General features: G+C 49.9%; 2 protein-coding genes across 4 annotated transcripts in view; both read right to left on the bottom strand.

Annotated features, from left to right (window-relative positions):
* Positions 1-3,792, bottom strand: part of Samm50 (SAMM50 sorting and assembly machinery component) — a 27,069-nt gene extending 23,277 nt beyond the window's left edge. The window contains exons 1-2 of the mRNA XM_021216226.2: positions 3,628-3,792; positions 549-659 (exon numbers count right to left, since the gene is read on the bottom strand). Of these exons, the coding sequence (XP_021071885.1) occupies positions 549-659; positions 3,628-3,648 (132 nt within the window). The 5' untranslated portion in view covers positions 3,649-3,792. The remainder of the gene's footprint in view (positions 1-548; positions 660-3,627) is intronic.
* A 2,655-nt stretch (positions 3,793-6,447) lies between these two features.
* Positions 6,448-14,136, bottom strand: part of Pnpla3 (patatin like phospholipase domain containing 3) — a 19,920-nt gene continuing 12,231 nt past the window's right edge. For 2 of the 3 annotated variants that reach the window (XM_029547745.1, XM_029547746.1), the window contains exons 7-9: positions 12,910-13,042; positions 9,775-9,879; positions 6,448-8,306 (exon numbers count right to left, since the gene is read on the bottom strand). In XM_029547745.1, the coding sequence (XP_029403605.1) occupies positions 8,216-8,306; positions 9,775-9,879; positions 12,910-13,042 (329 nt within the window). In that variant the 3' untranslated portion in view covers positions 6,448-8,215. Of the gene's footprint in view, positions 8,307-9,770; positions 9,880-12,909; positions 13,043-14,136 lie in introns of those variants that run through there. The other variant, XM_021217406.2, reaches the window with a different exon arrangement.

The following is a 14,136-nucleotide window of genomic DNA, read 5'->3' as shown; positions in this document are numbered from 1 at the left end:
GGTGCCACTCCCTGGTCCAAGAATATACAAACCATTACACTATCTATCTATCTATCTATCTATCCATCCATCCACCCACCCACACGTTCAAACATATATATGTATATAGACAAGCATAATTTGAGTCTATCTTTGAAAAACTTTTTAAATTTTATTTGATGTATGAGTGTTTACCTGCATGTATGTACCTGTACATGTGTGCAAGGCTGTCAGATCTTCTAGACTCTAGAATCTAGAGCTAGAGTTACAGGTGGTTTTGAGCCACCATATGGGTAGTGGGAACCAAACCTAGGCCGTCTGAGCCAACTCTCCAACCATGAAAAACCAAATTTTGTTCTTTTTTTTTTTTTCAGTAGGAACAAATGTGCTTGCCTAAACCAGTCACATCGACTGTCACCCAGGAGAACCCTAAGGAACAAGGAGCTACTGTCTTCAAGTCAAGGTTCTCTATTTGCAACTGGTGACATGTTAGCTGCTTTACTTCTCCATAGGGCCTTACCAAGAGAACATTCCAGAAACAACATCAAGGTGTTCCACAAAGTACTCACATCTTTGTTTTCCAGGATTTCCTGTTTCGCTTCGGGTTCCACTTCCACAAACTCAGCTTCCTCTCCCAGTGCTCCAAAGTCAGTTCCACTTGATGGGAGGGGCTCCAGACTCTGCAAGGGACAGAGAAGCTTACAATGAAAAGGAGCCAGGCCTCTACCTTTAGGCTTTAGGTAGTGTCACAAAGTCCAGCACAGCTGCTCCCTTCGTCAGGGTGAGGAGCTGGAGATAAGATAGGACACACGAGGGAGGCTGGTGTAGGCCAGTGGGCAAGTGCAGGCCCTGGGGACCGTGTTTAATAAGCAAGTTCACTGGGTAATTAGTAAGTGAAACAAAGATTTCAAAAAGCCCTTGTACATGCTTGTCAGTGGGCCAGAAAGCAGGCACTTTACATAACCCAAATGCTGGCAGTGTCTACACCACCAAGCTACACTCCCAACCTTGTTTGCTCCTTTTCTTTAGTTTTCTGAGATCGAGTCTCTCCTCACACACCCTGTGTAGCCAAGACTCTCTTTGAAACTCCTCCTGAGCCTGCCCCTGCTTCCAAGTGGTAATATGAACTGTCACCACCTCAGAACAACACACAGCCGACCACGGTGGCACATGGATATAATCCCAGCCCCAGGAGGCTGAGGAGAAGACATTCTATCACTAAATTAATAATCACAAAAGCAACTTCTTGATAAGCTTCTGGGGGCGGGGGCTGGGGCGGGGGCTGGGTAAGCAGGGCTGGGAGAACTGGAAAACACAATGACAGATACATGACACACTCATACTACAGTGCTTTATCTGTGTGTACATGGAACATGTAATCTGTTCCCGTGCCACTGGGACACTTAGCAGCAGCGATTTCCAAGCATCCCTGAAGTGGACTCAGAGCAACATTTCAGGGGACTTTCAAGAACAGGCAGGCAGGATCTGGCTGCTTCCTGCAGCTAAGCCCCTCTATGGTGCCCACAAGTGCTGACATCTGCGAAGCAAGGGGACTCTGGGGCTGCCACTGCCTTCTCCTCCTCCCGGAACACTTAAAGGCTTTCTGCCACATGCACCTTGCACACAGGTTCTGAGTGTCAGGAAGGCGCTCAAGAGGATTATAACGCCTCCCACACCTGCCCTAAAGACTGGTCCTCAGAGGACCTATGGGGAGACACACCTAGACTCCAAGTATAAGTACCTTCATCATGAGGCCATGCTGGCTGCCTGCACAGTCTGAAGACACACCTTAAATGCTGCCTTTCTTTGGAGCAGGAACACAGGCCTTGAATTTACTGTGATTCTCCTGCCTCTGATTCTTAAGTACTGCAATTATAGGCACGAGCCACCATGCCATGCTAAATATCCCCTCTGAACCATTCTGACTCTGTGTGCTTTTGTGTATGTGTGTGTGTATGATAGAGAGAGACACACACACAAAGAGAATACCCATGTGTGAAGAGTCAGAATCAAGTTCTCACAAACCCAGGGATGGTCTCAGTCACTGCATAGCCAAGAACAGTCTTGAAACCCTAATCCTCCTGCTTCCAACTCCCAACTTCCTGGAATTACAGCCACCATGCCTGGGTCCAAAGGGATACCTCTTAAATGTTAGAATGTTGTGACTTCAGACAGTTTCTCTTTTTTTGGTACTCAATTCCTATTTATGGGATACTGATTAAATGCAATTTTCTTTTGTTCTTTTACTAAGTGAGGGGAAAGGAAAAAGGCAGGTGCATGGCTAGAACCCTAGCACTCGGGCTGGCAATGGTTCCACGCCAATATGGGCACTTAGCAAGGATGACAAACGAGACATCATTTCGTGTTACTATTCATTGGGTTCCTGCTATTAGTAATCTTAAATCATTATTAACTTCTCCCAAGTATGAAAACATCAGGCAGAGGAGGAATGTGCACGCGGATCCATTTGTAATCCAACAGTTGGCAAATGCGCCTTGTAAGGGCAAAGTTTGCATTCCATTATTTAAAAAGTTCCAATGGTCCCTCCTAAAATGGCAAAGCATGACACAAAGTTCACCAGAGGCCACCAGCCCTGTGGGGCAGATGTCACTGTGGCTCCTACTTCTGCCATAGTTCCGTATCCTCCAGGACCTGTTTACCAATGGGAATTCTCTCACTATGCATTGTTTGTTTGTTTTCAGACAGGGCCTCACTATATAGCTCTGGCTGGCCTAAAATTCACTGAGTAGACAGGGCTGGACTTGAACTCATAACAGATTCACTGTATCTGCCTCCTGAGTGCTGAGATTAAGGGTGTGTAGCACCATGCCTAGCTACTGGATCTTATAAAGCCCAGCTACTCAAAGGTATGAAGGATTCCAAATTCAAGGCCAGCCTGGACTACAGATTGAGCTCAAGGCTAGTCCTGGCATCCTAGTGAAGGAAATAGTTAAATAGATCTATGGATATAGCTCCATGAGTGCTTGCCTGGGATGCTGACACACGCTTGTCAGAAGCTTAGACAAGACTACTAATATGAGGCTAGCCTGGGCTACAAAGTCAAAGTCAGAGACAGGGACGGAGGAGATGATGGTTTGCTCTGCCCACTTATGGGAAGGGAGCTCACTCCGTTGTACAGAACAAGAGTCTGCCCAGTTCCAGGTGGCAAATAAAAGCCAATTCAGAAGTGAGGAAGGCTCAGCAGGCACAGGGGCTTGCCCCTCGGGCCTAATCACCAGAGTTCGAGTCCCCTAGATTCCAGAGTAGGAGGAGAAAACTGACTCCAGCTGTTGTCTTCTGACCTCCATATGGCATATGGCCACACATACATACACATACATACACACACACACACACACACACACACACTCGCGCGCGCGCGCGGACACTCGTGCCCACCATAGAAACTGGAAATTGTAAATCAAGACTGCAAAGTAACTTGTTGTGTCTTGTCTTCTGACAGACCCTTCTTCCAAGCCGTGGTGCTGTAAGGTCACCTGGGAAAATTCCGCTGAATGACCTTGGGCAAGTCACCACCGCCCTCCCTGACCGCGACAGGCAGCCTCGGGCCCAAAGAAGCTCCCACACCTTCGCTGCCGCCCTTGCCCCAGGCGCGCGTGTCCCGCCCAGCCGCCGCGGGGGCCTCACCCTGGCGTGCACTGTCCCCATGGCTCCCTCTCCGGCTGCTGCCCCGCGGAGGTGCCCGCGCCCACCCCAGCTCAGCTACAAACACAAGAGGCGCCGCTCCAGGTCACGGAAGCTGCGTGCCGAGAGCCGCCATGTTGTACCGCCTAGGGCCCGCCCCCCTGACTCCAGGGCCTCGGCTCATTGGTCCGTAGGAGACAGCGACCCGGATGTTCACAAGAACGCCGGGAAGCCCGGTGCAGGCGTAGAGCTTGCAGTGATGCCCAGAAAGCTGCGGGTGTGGGCAGAACCGGTCCGGGGCTACAGGCAACGGAGCCGAATCCCGCGCTCCAAGGTGGCTTACCCAGGTCTAGTCCTTGGAGCCTCAGTTCCACTTCTAAGGTGTGAGCAGAAGGGCGCAGGGAAGAGAGAGAGTGTGCTCCGGGAAGTGAGCCTGGAGCCTGGCTAAGTTCAATACCGAAACACCTTCCAACGGGTCCGGTAAAAAGGGTCTGGGCGGAGGATGGGGTGGGAGTGTCTTTAAAGAGCGTTCAGTAAGGAAAGATACTTGCCTCCAAGCCTGACAGCTTGGTTCAATCCCCCAGACCCACATGGTGTTAGGAGCGAATAGGCTCTCAGTTGTCCTCTGATCTCCACAAATATACACACAATCTTAAATAAGAATAAATTTCGCCTTCCCAGACTCCTCAGAAATGTGTGTGTGTGTGACTGACATTCTATTTATGTATTTATTTATGAGACAGGCTTTCTCTGTGTAGCCCTGGCTGTCCTGGAACTCAATCTGTAGTCCAGGCTGGCCTGGAACTCAGAAATCTGCCTACCTCTGCCTCCCAAGTGCTGGGATTAAAGGCGTGCGCCACCACTGCCTGGTGACATTATATTTCAATTAAAGGTTTTTCCTGTGTAGTCCCGAGTGTCCTGGAACTTGCTCTGTAGACCAGGCTGGCCTCGAACTCACAGAGCTCCACCTGCCCCTGGTCCCCAAGTGTTGGGATTAAAGGCACATGGACCACCACCACCCACCCAGATTCATATTTTTTTTTAAAAGATGAATGGAGTTCTCTTGAGTGTTCAGGCAAGGGCGGTTACATAAATAAATGAGACAGCTGTGCGTTTGTGTTTTGGTAGCAGAAAGAGCTACTGTTCCTCAAAAGAACAATGTAATAAAAGCCACTCGTACCTCTGAACTGCAGTTTACTAGAGATAGAGTGGGGTTCCTGTCCTCTGACCTGCAGTCAACCGTCACCATTACCCTTGACCGCTGAAGCCTAGCTTCCTTTTCCATCCCCTCTCTCCAGGAGACTCCTAGCCTTTTTCTCTTTAAGCATCTGCAAAGATGGGGCCCATGTTCCTGCGAATCTGAGCTGGCACCATGCCGGGATTCATGAATAATTGCTATGTTCCTATCCTAACCCAATATACGGTACCCAAGGGCAGTACTGAGCTACTTTCCTTCCCAAAGACAGACTTTAAAAAGAGAGAGAGCTGGGTGAGGGCAGACTGGTCTACATAGAGAGTTCCAGGACAGCCTGGATGACACAGAGAGACCCCGTCTTAAGCAAACAAAACAAAACAAAAAAAGCCCTAAGGGCCCAGAGTCATTCTCCCATCACACACATACAATGTTAGTGCCACCGGTCAGGAATAGGACCACTGTCACAACTTTTGAGACAAATTTGAAGCAAGCTTTAATAAATAATGGCCAGGACAATGGACACTAGCTAGGTCCACCCCCAGAATTCCCAGACTATGGCACCAAATTGCTTGAAAGGCAAAGCCCACAAGGCTATGGACTTTCTGCCTTCATCCACTGGAGGCAAGCATACCTCTCGCCTATATGTGATCATCACATTCTGGGCAGTTGGGGCCACCAAACTTGTTTGCAGAAGTTACCTTATGTGGACAACAACAGCCTCCAGCAGTCCAGGAAGTTATCTGTCCTGGGGCAAGTGGAACTTACAGGTTAGAGACTTTTTTAGATAGGTCTCTTAAGCACATTAATTTAAACTTAAAACATAACTTTGGCCCTCACATGTTCTCCCTGTTATTTAAAAAGCAGCTGTAGAGGGAGAGAAGACGGAAAGAGCAAGCCTTGGTCCGACCTTAGGTAGGATCATATTTATTAACAATGAGGGAGCGTTTTGTCACCCACGTGTACAGGTGGCCAAAATGGCTACAGGAGAAGCCCCTTATAGAAGTAGAAATGACTTACTAGTCCACAAGGGGAAGCTGGGAAATGTAGTCCACAACGGGAAGCTGGGAAGTGTAGTTCTTCATCAGAAAACTATCCCTGCCCTACCCCCTTGTTGGCGGTACACTGGGGAAAATTGAAGCCTTGAACACTCTGCCCATGATCCAAGCTTGTGTTCAGGTTATCCCTCTGTGTTGGATGCCCTTCCTAGATGTGCTACCTGAGTGCTCCCGTAGTCTTCGGGGCTGGCCTCACTGGCCTCACTTGTGGCCAGAGAGAGTCACATGCGCACCCAGCCCTTGGTCACAGTTATTTGCTCCAGATTTTTCCCTCAGTGGTTCTGGAGATGATACCATTGTCCTTTTCCCAGTGCTTCCTAAAAATGCACATTCCAAGCTGATGTGGTGGTGTGTGTAAACATGGCACTGAGAAGGCTGAGGCAGGAGAATGGAAAAATTCAGCTGAGCCTTAGCTCCATAGTTCCAGACCAGCCTTGGCTATACAGCACCAGCCCAGTCGTGTATTTTGCAGTGTGGAGGACATCCAGCCTGCATGCCTACAGGGGAGGACACAAACCAATAGAAGAAGCTGTCCCACAGGCCCTTTAGTAGGAGAGGCAGAAAATACATTTTTCTAAAAAAAAAAAAAATCACATTTATTTGTTTTTTGTTCCCCACATTTATTATGGACCCTTTTCCCTTAAACAGTTGTAGTTATTTTTGGTGTGTCCATTCAATCCTTCTGCTGTTCAACTAGTTTGCATACTCATTTGCATAAATTCAGCCACACCTGATTTTAAACAAATGAACCAGCCTTGCTAAGGGCTTACCAGTCAAGACATTGCTCCCTGCTGGTCACTGTCTGACTGTCTCGGGTGTTCCTGAGAATGGAGAGACACCAAACCAGTGGGAGTTTTGTCTGATAGGGTGCCAGGAATATTCTCTACTGATGAGAAACTTCCAGAAAGGGGCAGCTCAAAGCAAGGCAGAAGTTTCTGCTTTTATTTATTTATTTTTATCTTTTGTCTTTATTTGAGGCAGGGTCTCGTTTAGCCAAAGCTAACCTCCAACTCCCTAAGTAGTTGAGGGTGACCTTGAACTTCTGATCCTCTTGCCTCTACTGCTTGAGTGTTGGGATTACAGGCCGTTGTCACTGCCTGCCACTCCACAGTTTATATAGTGCTGAGATTGTACTCTGGGCTTCAAGTCTAGAGAAGCCCTCTAACAATTGAGCTGCACCCCACCTCCTGGTTTCTTTTCTTTCCTTGGGACAGTCTTATCTTCTGTGTAGCCTAGACACTTTGCCTCTAGAACCACATTCTCTCCCCCAGAGTCCTTTTTTATCCAATCTGGATCAACCATGCTGAGATTGTGTGATTCCTTCTGACGTGCTTGCATGAACCTGGAGCTCACTAGGCCTTTAGGAGACTCAGGCATGGGAGACACACACCTTCACTGTCTACGCTTAGGAGTATGGGCAGCACCTGGTTTCTTTTGTTTGCTTGTTTGCCCCGCTTGCTTGTTTACGTCCTAATCTAATGTCTGAATTACAGGAAACACACACCACACCCACAGCTGTATAGTACACCTGAAAGAAGTGGGTCCTTAATTCCCATTAAGGCTGGTGGTGGTAGATGGGGAAGGAGAGAGGCGGTCATGGCTGATGACTATACAAAGATTTAGAGCCGGAGAAGGCAAGCAAGTGGGGGTTGTGAGGAGGCAGAAGTCCGATGCTCTCCCTACCTAATTCTAGTCCCACTTAACCGATCATACGTGTAGTTCACCACGCATTCCCTGGTGTGTTTATATAAAATGCTTTATAAACTATTTCAGTAAGAGCCAAAGGTGTCCTTGAAAGTAATAAGTTATTTGGCAGGCCCCTTTCAGAGACAGCCACGGCCCGTCCCATCACACTTCCTAAACAGTTTCCTTCTGAGATTGCCCGAGATTGCCCGGTTTGGATTCCTGTTTCTAAACATTGATGCCCTTGGGCTCCCCACTGACTCACAGGCTGAGAGGCGGTTTGACCGTCCTCTCCGCGATAGCCCTCAAGCACCAGACTTCACCCAGACCGAAAGTAGCTTTCTAAACACCAAATTATTGTCTTTGGTTTCCTGGGGGTCACAGGTAATGAGGTAACCACACAGCACCGGGGTGGGGGGGGGCAGCTGCACAGGCTCCCCTCCCGGAGAAAAACTTCCTAGCTGCCTCCAAAAGTAACAGAACCCTTGCCAGAGGGAAATAGAGAGTCTGGCACCCACCCAGCATCTAGACACAGTTGCTCCAGATCAAGTTCAAGCTGGACAGGGGGGTGGAAGGCAGGGTGCCCTCAGCTTTGGCCTCTCCTGGACCAACCACGGGGAGAATGTCCAAGTTCACTGGACGCACAGAGACCAGCAATCTACAGACCAGCAGAGTTGCCTTGAGGCTTGTGGAGAGATGGGTGAGGTCCATGCTTGAGCATTCCATGGTCATCCTTGGATGCTCGGGATCTGAAAGGAAAGAAGGAAGTAAGATTGCAGGCTCTCGGGTCTCCTCACAGACACTGACAGGCATCTTGTAATATTTCACCCCAGAAGTTAGTCTGTCTGCATCGAAGGGGTTAGTTACCTCCTGCTCCTTGACCCCCTTCCTGCCTCAAGCCTGGCTGTAGGCTCTTGCAGTCAACCTCCCTCAGCATCAAAAGATAGAAAGAGAGATTCCTTCCTCTGCTGTGTGGACTCAGATTCTCTTCAAAGACCCCACCCTGCTTCTATCTCCGATGTTGGGGCCTGAATTCCCTGGAAGCCCCGACTATGCTGCTGTCCCTCTGTCTGTCTGTCCACGGCATTAAAAACTCCACCAATAAACTTGATAAGCTCCTCACTCCCCAGGAATTTCTCTCAAGAGCTCTCTAGAACGCCACACCGCACCCCAAACCTAACAGATACCTGTAGAGAGAATATGTTGTGGATTATATAGATGCATCACCTGTTGATTAAAAAAAAGTCCATGGCCTATAGGAAAAGGTGGGACAGAAGGTGGGACATCCAGGAGGCAGAAAGAATTATGGGAAATTCATCTGGAAAGATGTGAAGAACCAGACTCATGGCACCTGAGACAGGTCACCAGCCATGTAGTTATTTTAAGTTATATCTAGTCTGAGAAGAGCCTAGCTATATGGCCAAGGTATTTGTAAATATATTTTGGGTCTGAGTCTTATTTCTGGGAGCATGGCGCTGAGAGGAAGAACCAGCTGTAACTTCTACAGATACCAGAGAGGGTGGGGCCAGGCACTGAGTCCACCCTCACATGACTGCAGCCCAGAGCCACAGCTTCCCCCTGCCTTCAGTGCTGAGATGACATTCCTGTCCCTTAAGGCCTTCTCCACCACCTGAACACCCCAGTGAACACCCACAGCTTCACCCACCAACAAGCCCTCACCTGGGCCAGGGGTCTCCCCCACAGCGCCATGCTCCTTGTCACCTGCTTGACACTGAGCCAGACATTGCTAGAATGTTTGCGAGTGGCCTAAGCACAAAACCTTGTAGTGGTTCTGGCAGGAGAGGCATGCTGAAGAGACAGCTGTGCCCTCCCTTTGGCTCTCAGCCCTTTGATACAATGGAGGCCAAGGAATTGGGACTGTCCCAGGAATCTCATGCTAGGGAGAAAAAGTGGGAACCTTGAGGCCAAGACAATGGTAGGCAGGACCACACCTGACTGAGACTGTTTATGTGTACCTCTATTTAAACTTAAGCCTCCTGTTGGTATCCTAAAGATTAACTGTGGGGGAGGGGGAGTGTGGCTTGAACCTTTTTATATCTGCTTTCTCTGCTACTGGTTTCTTAATGGCATGCTGGAGACAGGCAGCTGAGCCTGGCTTGTTAAGGCTGTCACGACCCAAGCCCTGACCCTAAGAGCTCCGGGAACAACAGGGAGGGATGTCCATCTGGCCCACTCACCCTGGGCCCAAGTATTTACCTGGTAGAGGGGAGCAGGCACATCGTCATTCGGGCGCAAACCTGAGAGGTCGCCCATTGTAGCCACTGAATATCATCCTGGATATCAGGGAGCCACATCACCAGCCTGTGGGAAGGAAACCAAGGACACTATTGGCTTACAGGTGGTTCTGGTTGGCTCCTCCCAGGAACCTAGCAACAGAGACCTAGCAACAGCTTAGGTCATCACCTGCCTCCATTGCTACCTGAGCTGCCACCAGGTGTGGGTGGCCTGGGAGCTTCTAAGAGGACTGTGTTAGCCTGGTCCCCCTTCTCTCTCTGTCTCTTCTTATTCTCTCTCTTTTTCTCTGTTCCCATGTGTTCCCTGCCAGCCTACCTTTCTCTCTGTCTCCCCTTCTCTGTCTGGCTCCCTCCTTTGCCCCACAATAGACCTCCCTTATACCAGCCATGTCTGTCACATGGTGGGATTTCTCAGGGAGACACCTTGGCATGAGCCCTCCAGGTGTCCCCTTAACCCTGCATTATATTTCATAACAGACACCATGCACGTGTACTTCAGTAGAAACATGTGCACATATATGTACATGTGCACAAATATCACATACACACATGGCTTCACTGTAAAGATTAAACCAAAAAAAAAAAAAAGGTCGGGCTGGTGAGATGGCTCAGTGGGTAAGAGCACCCGACTGCTCTTCCAAAGGTCCTTAGTTCAAATCCCAGCAACCACATGGTGGCTCACAACCATCCATAACGAGATCTGACTCCCCCTTCTGGAGTGTCTGAAGATAGCTACAGTGTACTTACATATAATAAATAAATAAATCTTTAAAAAAAAAAAAAAAAAGGTCAATAAAAAGCAGCCAACACTGCAATAAAAAGCAGTCCTGGGTCAGGCGTGGTGGCGCACGCCTTTAATCCCAGCACTTGGGAGGCAGAGGCAGGCAGATTTCTGAGTTCCAGGCCAGCCTGATCTACAAAGTGAGTTCCAGGACAGCCAGGGCTACACAGAGAAACGCTCAAGTAAAGGAGCCGAAAAAAAGGAGCAGTCAGAGCATAGTTAATTCATGCTGCTAATGTTAGAACCCTGGAGGGGGGAACTGGAGGGTAACTCTGAGAAGACTTCAGATTGGAGACAAAAAGCCCAAGGGCTGAAACACTTAGAAAAGGGATGTTTCCCTGCTAGGCAGCGATGGTGCACGCCTTTAACCCCAGCCCTCAGAAACCAGAACCAGGTGGATCTCTGTGAGTCTAAGGCCAGCCTGGCCTCCAGCCTGGTCTACAGAGCTCCAGGCAAAGCATCTCACAAGAGGCTCAGGAAGAGAGAGATACAGCCACGGGAAAGAAGAAACTACAGGCATCAATTACAGAAGGTCGTGTCCCCAAACCAGGCCAAACCAGGAGAGAGAGGGCCTTTGACTGAGAAAGTAGCAGTGGAAAGAAAGACTGGCTGAGGAGGGGCAGGAAGACCAAGAACCTACAGGCCACAGAGGAGGAGAACAGGTGGAAGTCATGAATAAATAATCGCACGGAGCCCCAGCTAGGCTCTCAGAGGACAGACTGTGCCCGCGGGTCTGCCAGCAGCTGCCCAGCAGTCAGTGCAGGAACAGGTGAGGCTCTGAGGAGGCTGGCAGGCCACCATTTCTGTGGGGAGTTAGGAAGGCTCCGCTTCAGAAAAACAAGGGGGAGTGCCAAGAAAAAAAGAGACAGGGTGCAAAGAAATGGAAGGGCAGGGCTGGGTCATGTCCCCTAGGCATAGGCCCAGATTGAACAGGATAAGGACACCAGGTGTAGTCTAGGGCAAATGGCACATTTAGAACCTCTAGATAACACCCCCCCTTTCTTTCCCCTCCTCTCTCCCTCCCTCTCTCTTCCCTCCCTCCACTTTCCCTTCCTCTGTTTCTCTCCTTTCTTCCCTTCCTTCCTCTCCTTCCCTCCCTCCCACCTCTCTTCCCCTCTCCCCCTCTTGTTTTCTCCCTTCCTCTCCCCTTCCCTTTCTCTCCTCCTCCTCCCCGCTCTCTCCTTCCCTCCCTCCCACTCTCCTCCTCTCTCCCTCTCTGTCTCTTCCCCTTTTCTCCTCTCCCTCTCCCCCCCCCCGTCGTCTCTCCCTCCTTCCCCCTTCCCTCTCTCCCTTTCTCTCTTTCTCCTTCCCTCCCTTCTCCTTCCTGATGGTAGCGCAGGGATTGAACCATGCAAACTCTTCACTCAACCGCTGAGCTCCATCCCCAGACCCGTCTTGGTTAGGAGACATGGTCTCTAGACATAGCCCAAGCTGGCCTTGACTACCTCTGTGGCCCGGGAGAGGTTTGAATTCCTGACTCTTCCCCCTCAGCCTCCATCCACAGTGCTGGGACCGCAGGTGGGCGCTGACACACCCAGTGTAACGCCACACCCAATGTAAAAGTCGGAAGCCTCCCGAGCTTGGTGTGATGCTCAAAACATTTCTGAGATGTTTAGCTGTTTGAACTTGCTTAACCGGTAAGCCTGTGCGAACACCCAGAATTCCCAAGTAGCAACCACAAAACCCTCAGAAGTTTCCAACCTGAAAACAAATCCCCCTTGCGAACTGGACAGGCGAGTCCACTACTCCACACTCAGGACCCCACAGGCAGTCTTAGCTTCAGTTTCTACAAAGGAAAGCTGAAGCCCAGAGAGGCACATCCATTAGTCCAGGGCCACCCAGCTGTGGAAGGGATGCAGTCAGATGTTGAGCCTGCTGTTCCAATGATCAAACTGAGGTGCTGCCCTGCTGTCCCAAGGTCCAGGACCACCTCACCTCGCTGGCTCTGACTCACAACCATGGCCAGAGGGGAATGGGTCTCTCAGCTCAGGACTGTGATTCTAAACACAGGTCCAAGGGGCAGCAAGGACCTGTTTCTAGGCCTGACCTTCTAATTCACCAGCTCGGTGGCTTCTACCTCTCACTTTCCCCAGGAGATCATGAATGGCTAGGACCAGATGCTAGTTCAAAAGCCACCGCTAGTAGGTCTATTGAGTCTCCAGCTGGCTTCAGAGCACACACCATGTTGCAGGTAGCCATGGCTCGAGGAAGGAGGGCCTCTCCCAGGGGCTTCAGTTTGTGGCCTGCGGCGGCCGGCCTGAGCTGAAGCCACTATCATCAGCTCACTGAACTATCACACCATGCCTTGATGCTCACCTGTGGACTGCAGCGATGGCCGACTCCACGGGCAGACTGCAGGGCAGCATGATGTAGGACAGGATCCTGATGGGGAGGAGGTTGCAGACTTTGCTCAGGTAGCCCTCCCTGTCCTTAATTGCTTCACTCAGAGCTGGGAAACAAAAGAAAAAGGCAGTCTGGAACCCCAAGTCCCAATGGCTCCTGAGAAGGCCAGGATTCAAGCTCAGATGAAATAAATACAGGAAGCTTGGTGCTCGTGAGCTGATTCTCCCACAGTGAGGGTGATGAGGTCCAACTCAAGCCAGGTGTAGTGGTTCTAATCCCAGTGCTTGGGAACCTTGTGGCCCGTGTGAGGTACACGGTGAGACTCTCCCTCCCTCCCCCTCCCCCTCCCCACCCCACCCCACTCCCCCTCCCCAACTCCAGGCACATGTTTAAGTCTATAACTCCTCAGTGTTTCCAGATAAGTTTGAGGGAGCACACAGCTTCCCTGACAACACCGCACCCCTCAGCTGGCTCGCTCGTCCCCTGATGACCTTCGGATACCTCCCATTGAACAGGGACTGTCTGGAGGGCAGACACTGGGTCCCATTCATGGCTGAGCCTGTCCTGAGCCAAGCAGGAAGCTGGCTTTTGGACTAGTCCGTCTGACTTGGTGGATCAGACCACTGTAGACCACTGTCACAGTGTTACCCAGTCACGGCTATAACCAACAAACATGGCCTCCTCACAGACCTGGGTGCTGGAAGGCCACGTGTTATGGTGCCAGCAGTCACTGGTGTCTGGTGGAGGCCCTGGTCACAGACTGTACCTCTGTGGGCTGAAGGAATGGAGGATATCTATTGTCCCTCTTTCTTTTTTTTCTTTTCTTTTTTTTTTTTTTTACGATTTATTTATTATTATACATAAGTACACTGTAGCTGACTTCAGACACACCAGAAGAGGGTGTCTCATTACAGGTGGTTGTGAGCCACCATGTGGTTGCTGGGATTTGAACTTTGGGAGAACAGTCAGTGCCCTTACCAGCTGAGCCATTTCACCAGCCCCTTCTTTCTTTCTTTCTTTCTTTCTTTCTTTCTTTCTTTCTTTCTTTCTTTCTTTCTTTCTTTCTTTCTTTCTTTCTTCTCCTTCCTTCCTTCCTTCCTTCCTTCCTTCCTTCCTTCCTTCCTCTCTTTTTCTCTTTCTCTCTTTCTTTTTTTTGGTTTTTCGAGATAGAGTTTCTCTGTGTAGCCCTGGCTGTCCTGG

The sequence above is a fragment of the Mus pahari genome, chromosome 17, assembly GCF_900095145.1.
Source record: "Mus pahari chromosome 17, PAHARI_EIJ_v1.1, whole genome shotgun sequence".
NCBI lineage: Eukaryota > Metazoa > Chordata > Mammalia > Rodentia > Muridae > Mus > Mus pahari.
The sequence above is the reverse complement of the archived record's forward strand: the minus strand, read 5'-3'. Positions and strand labels throughout refer to the sequence as shown.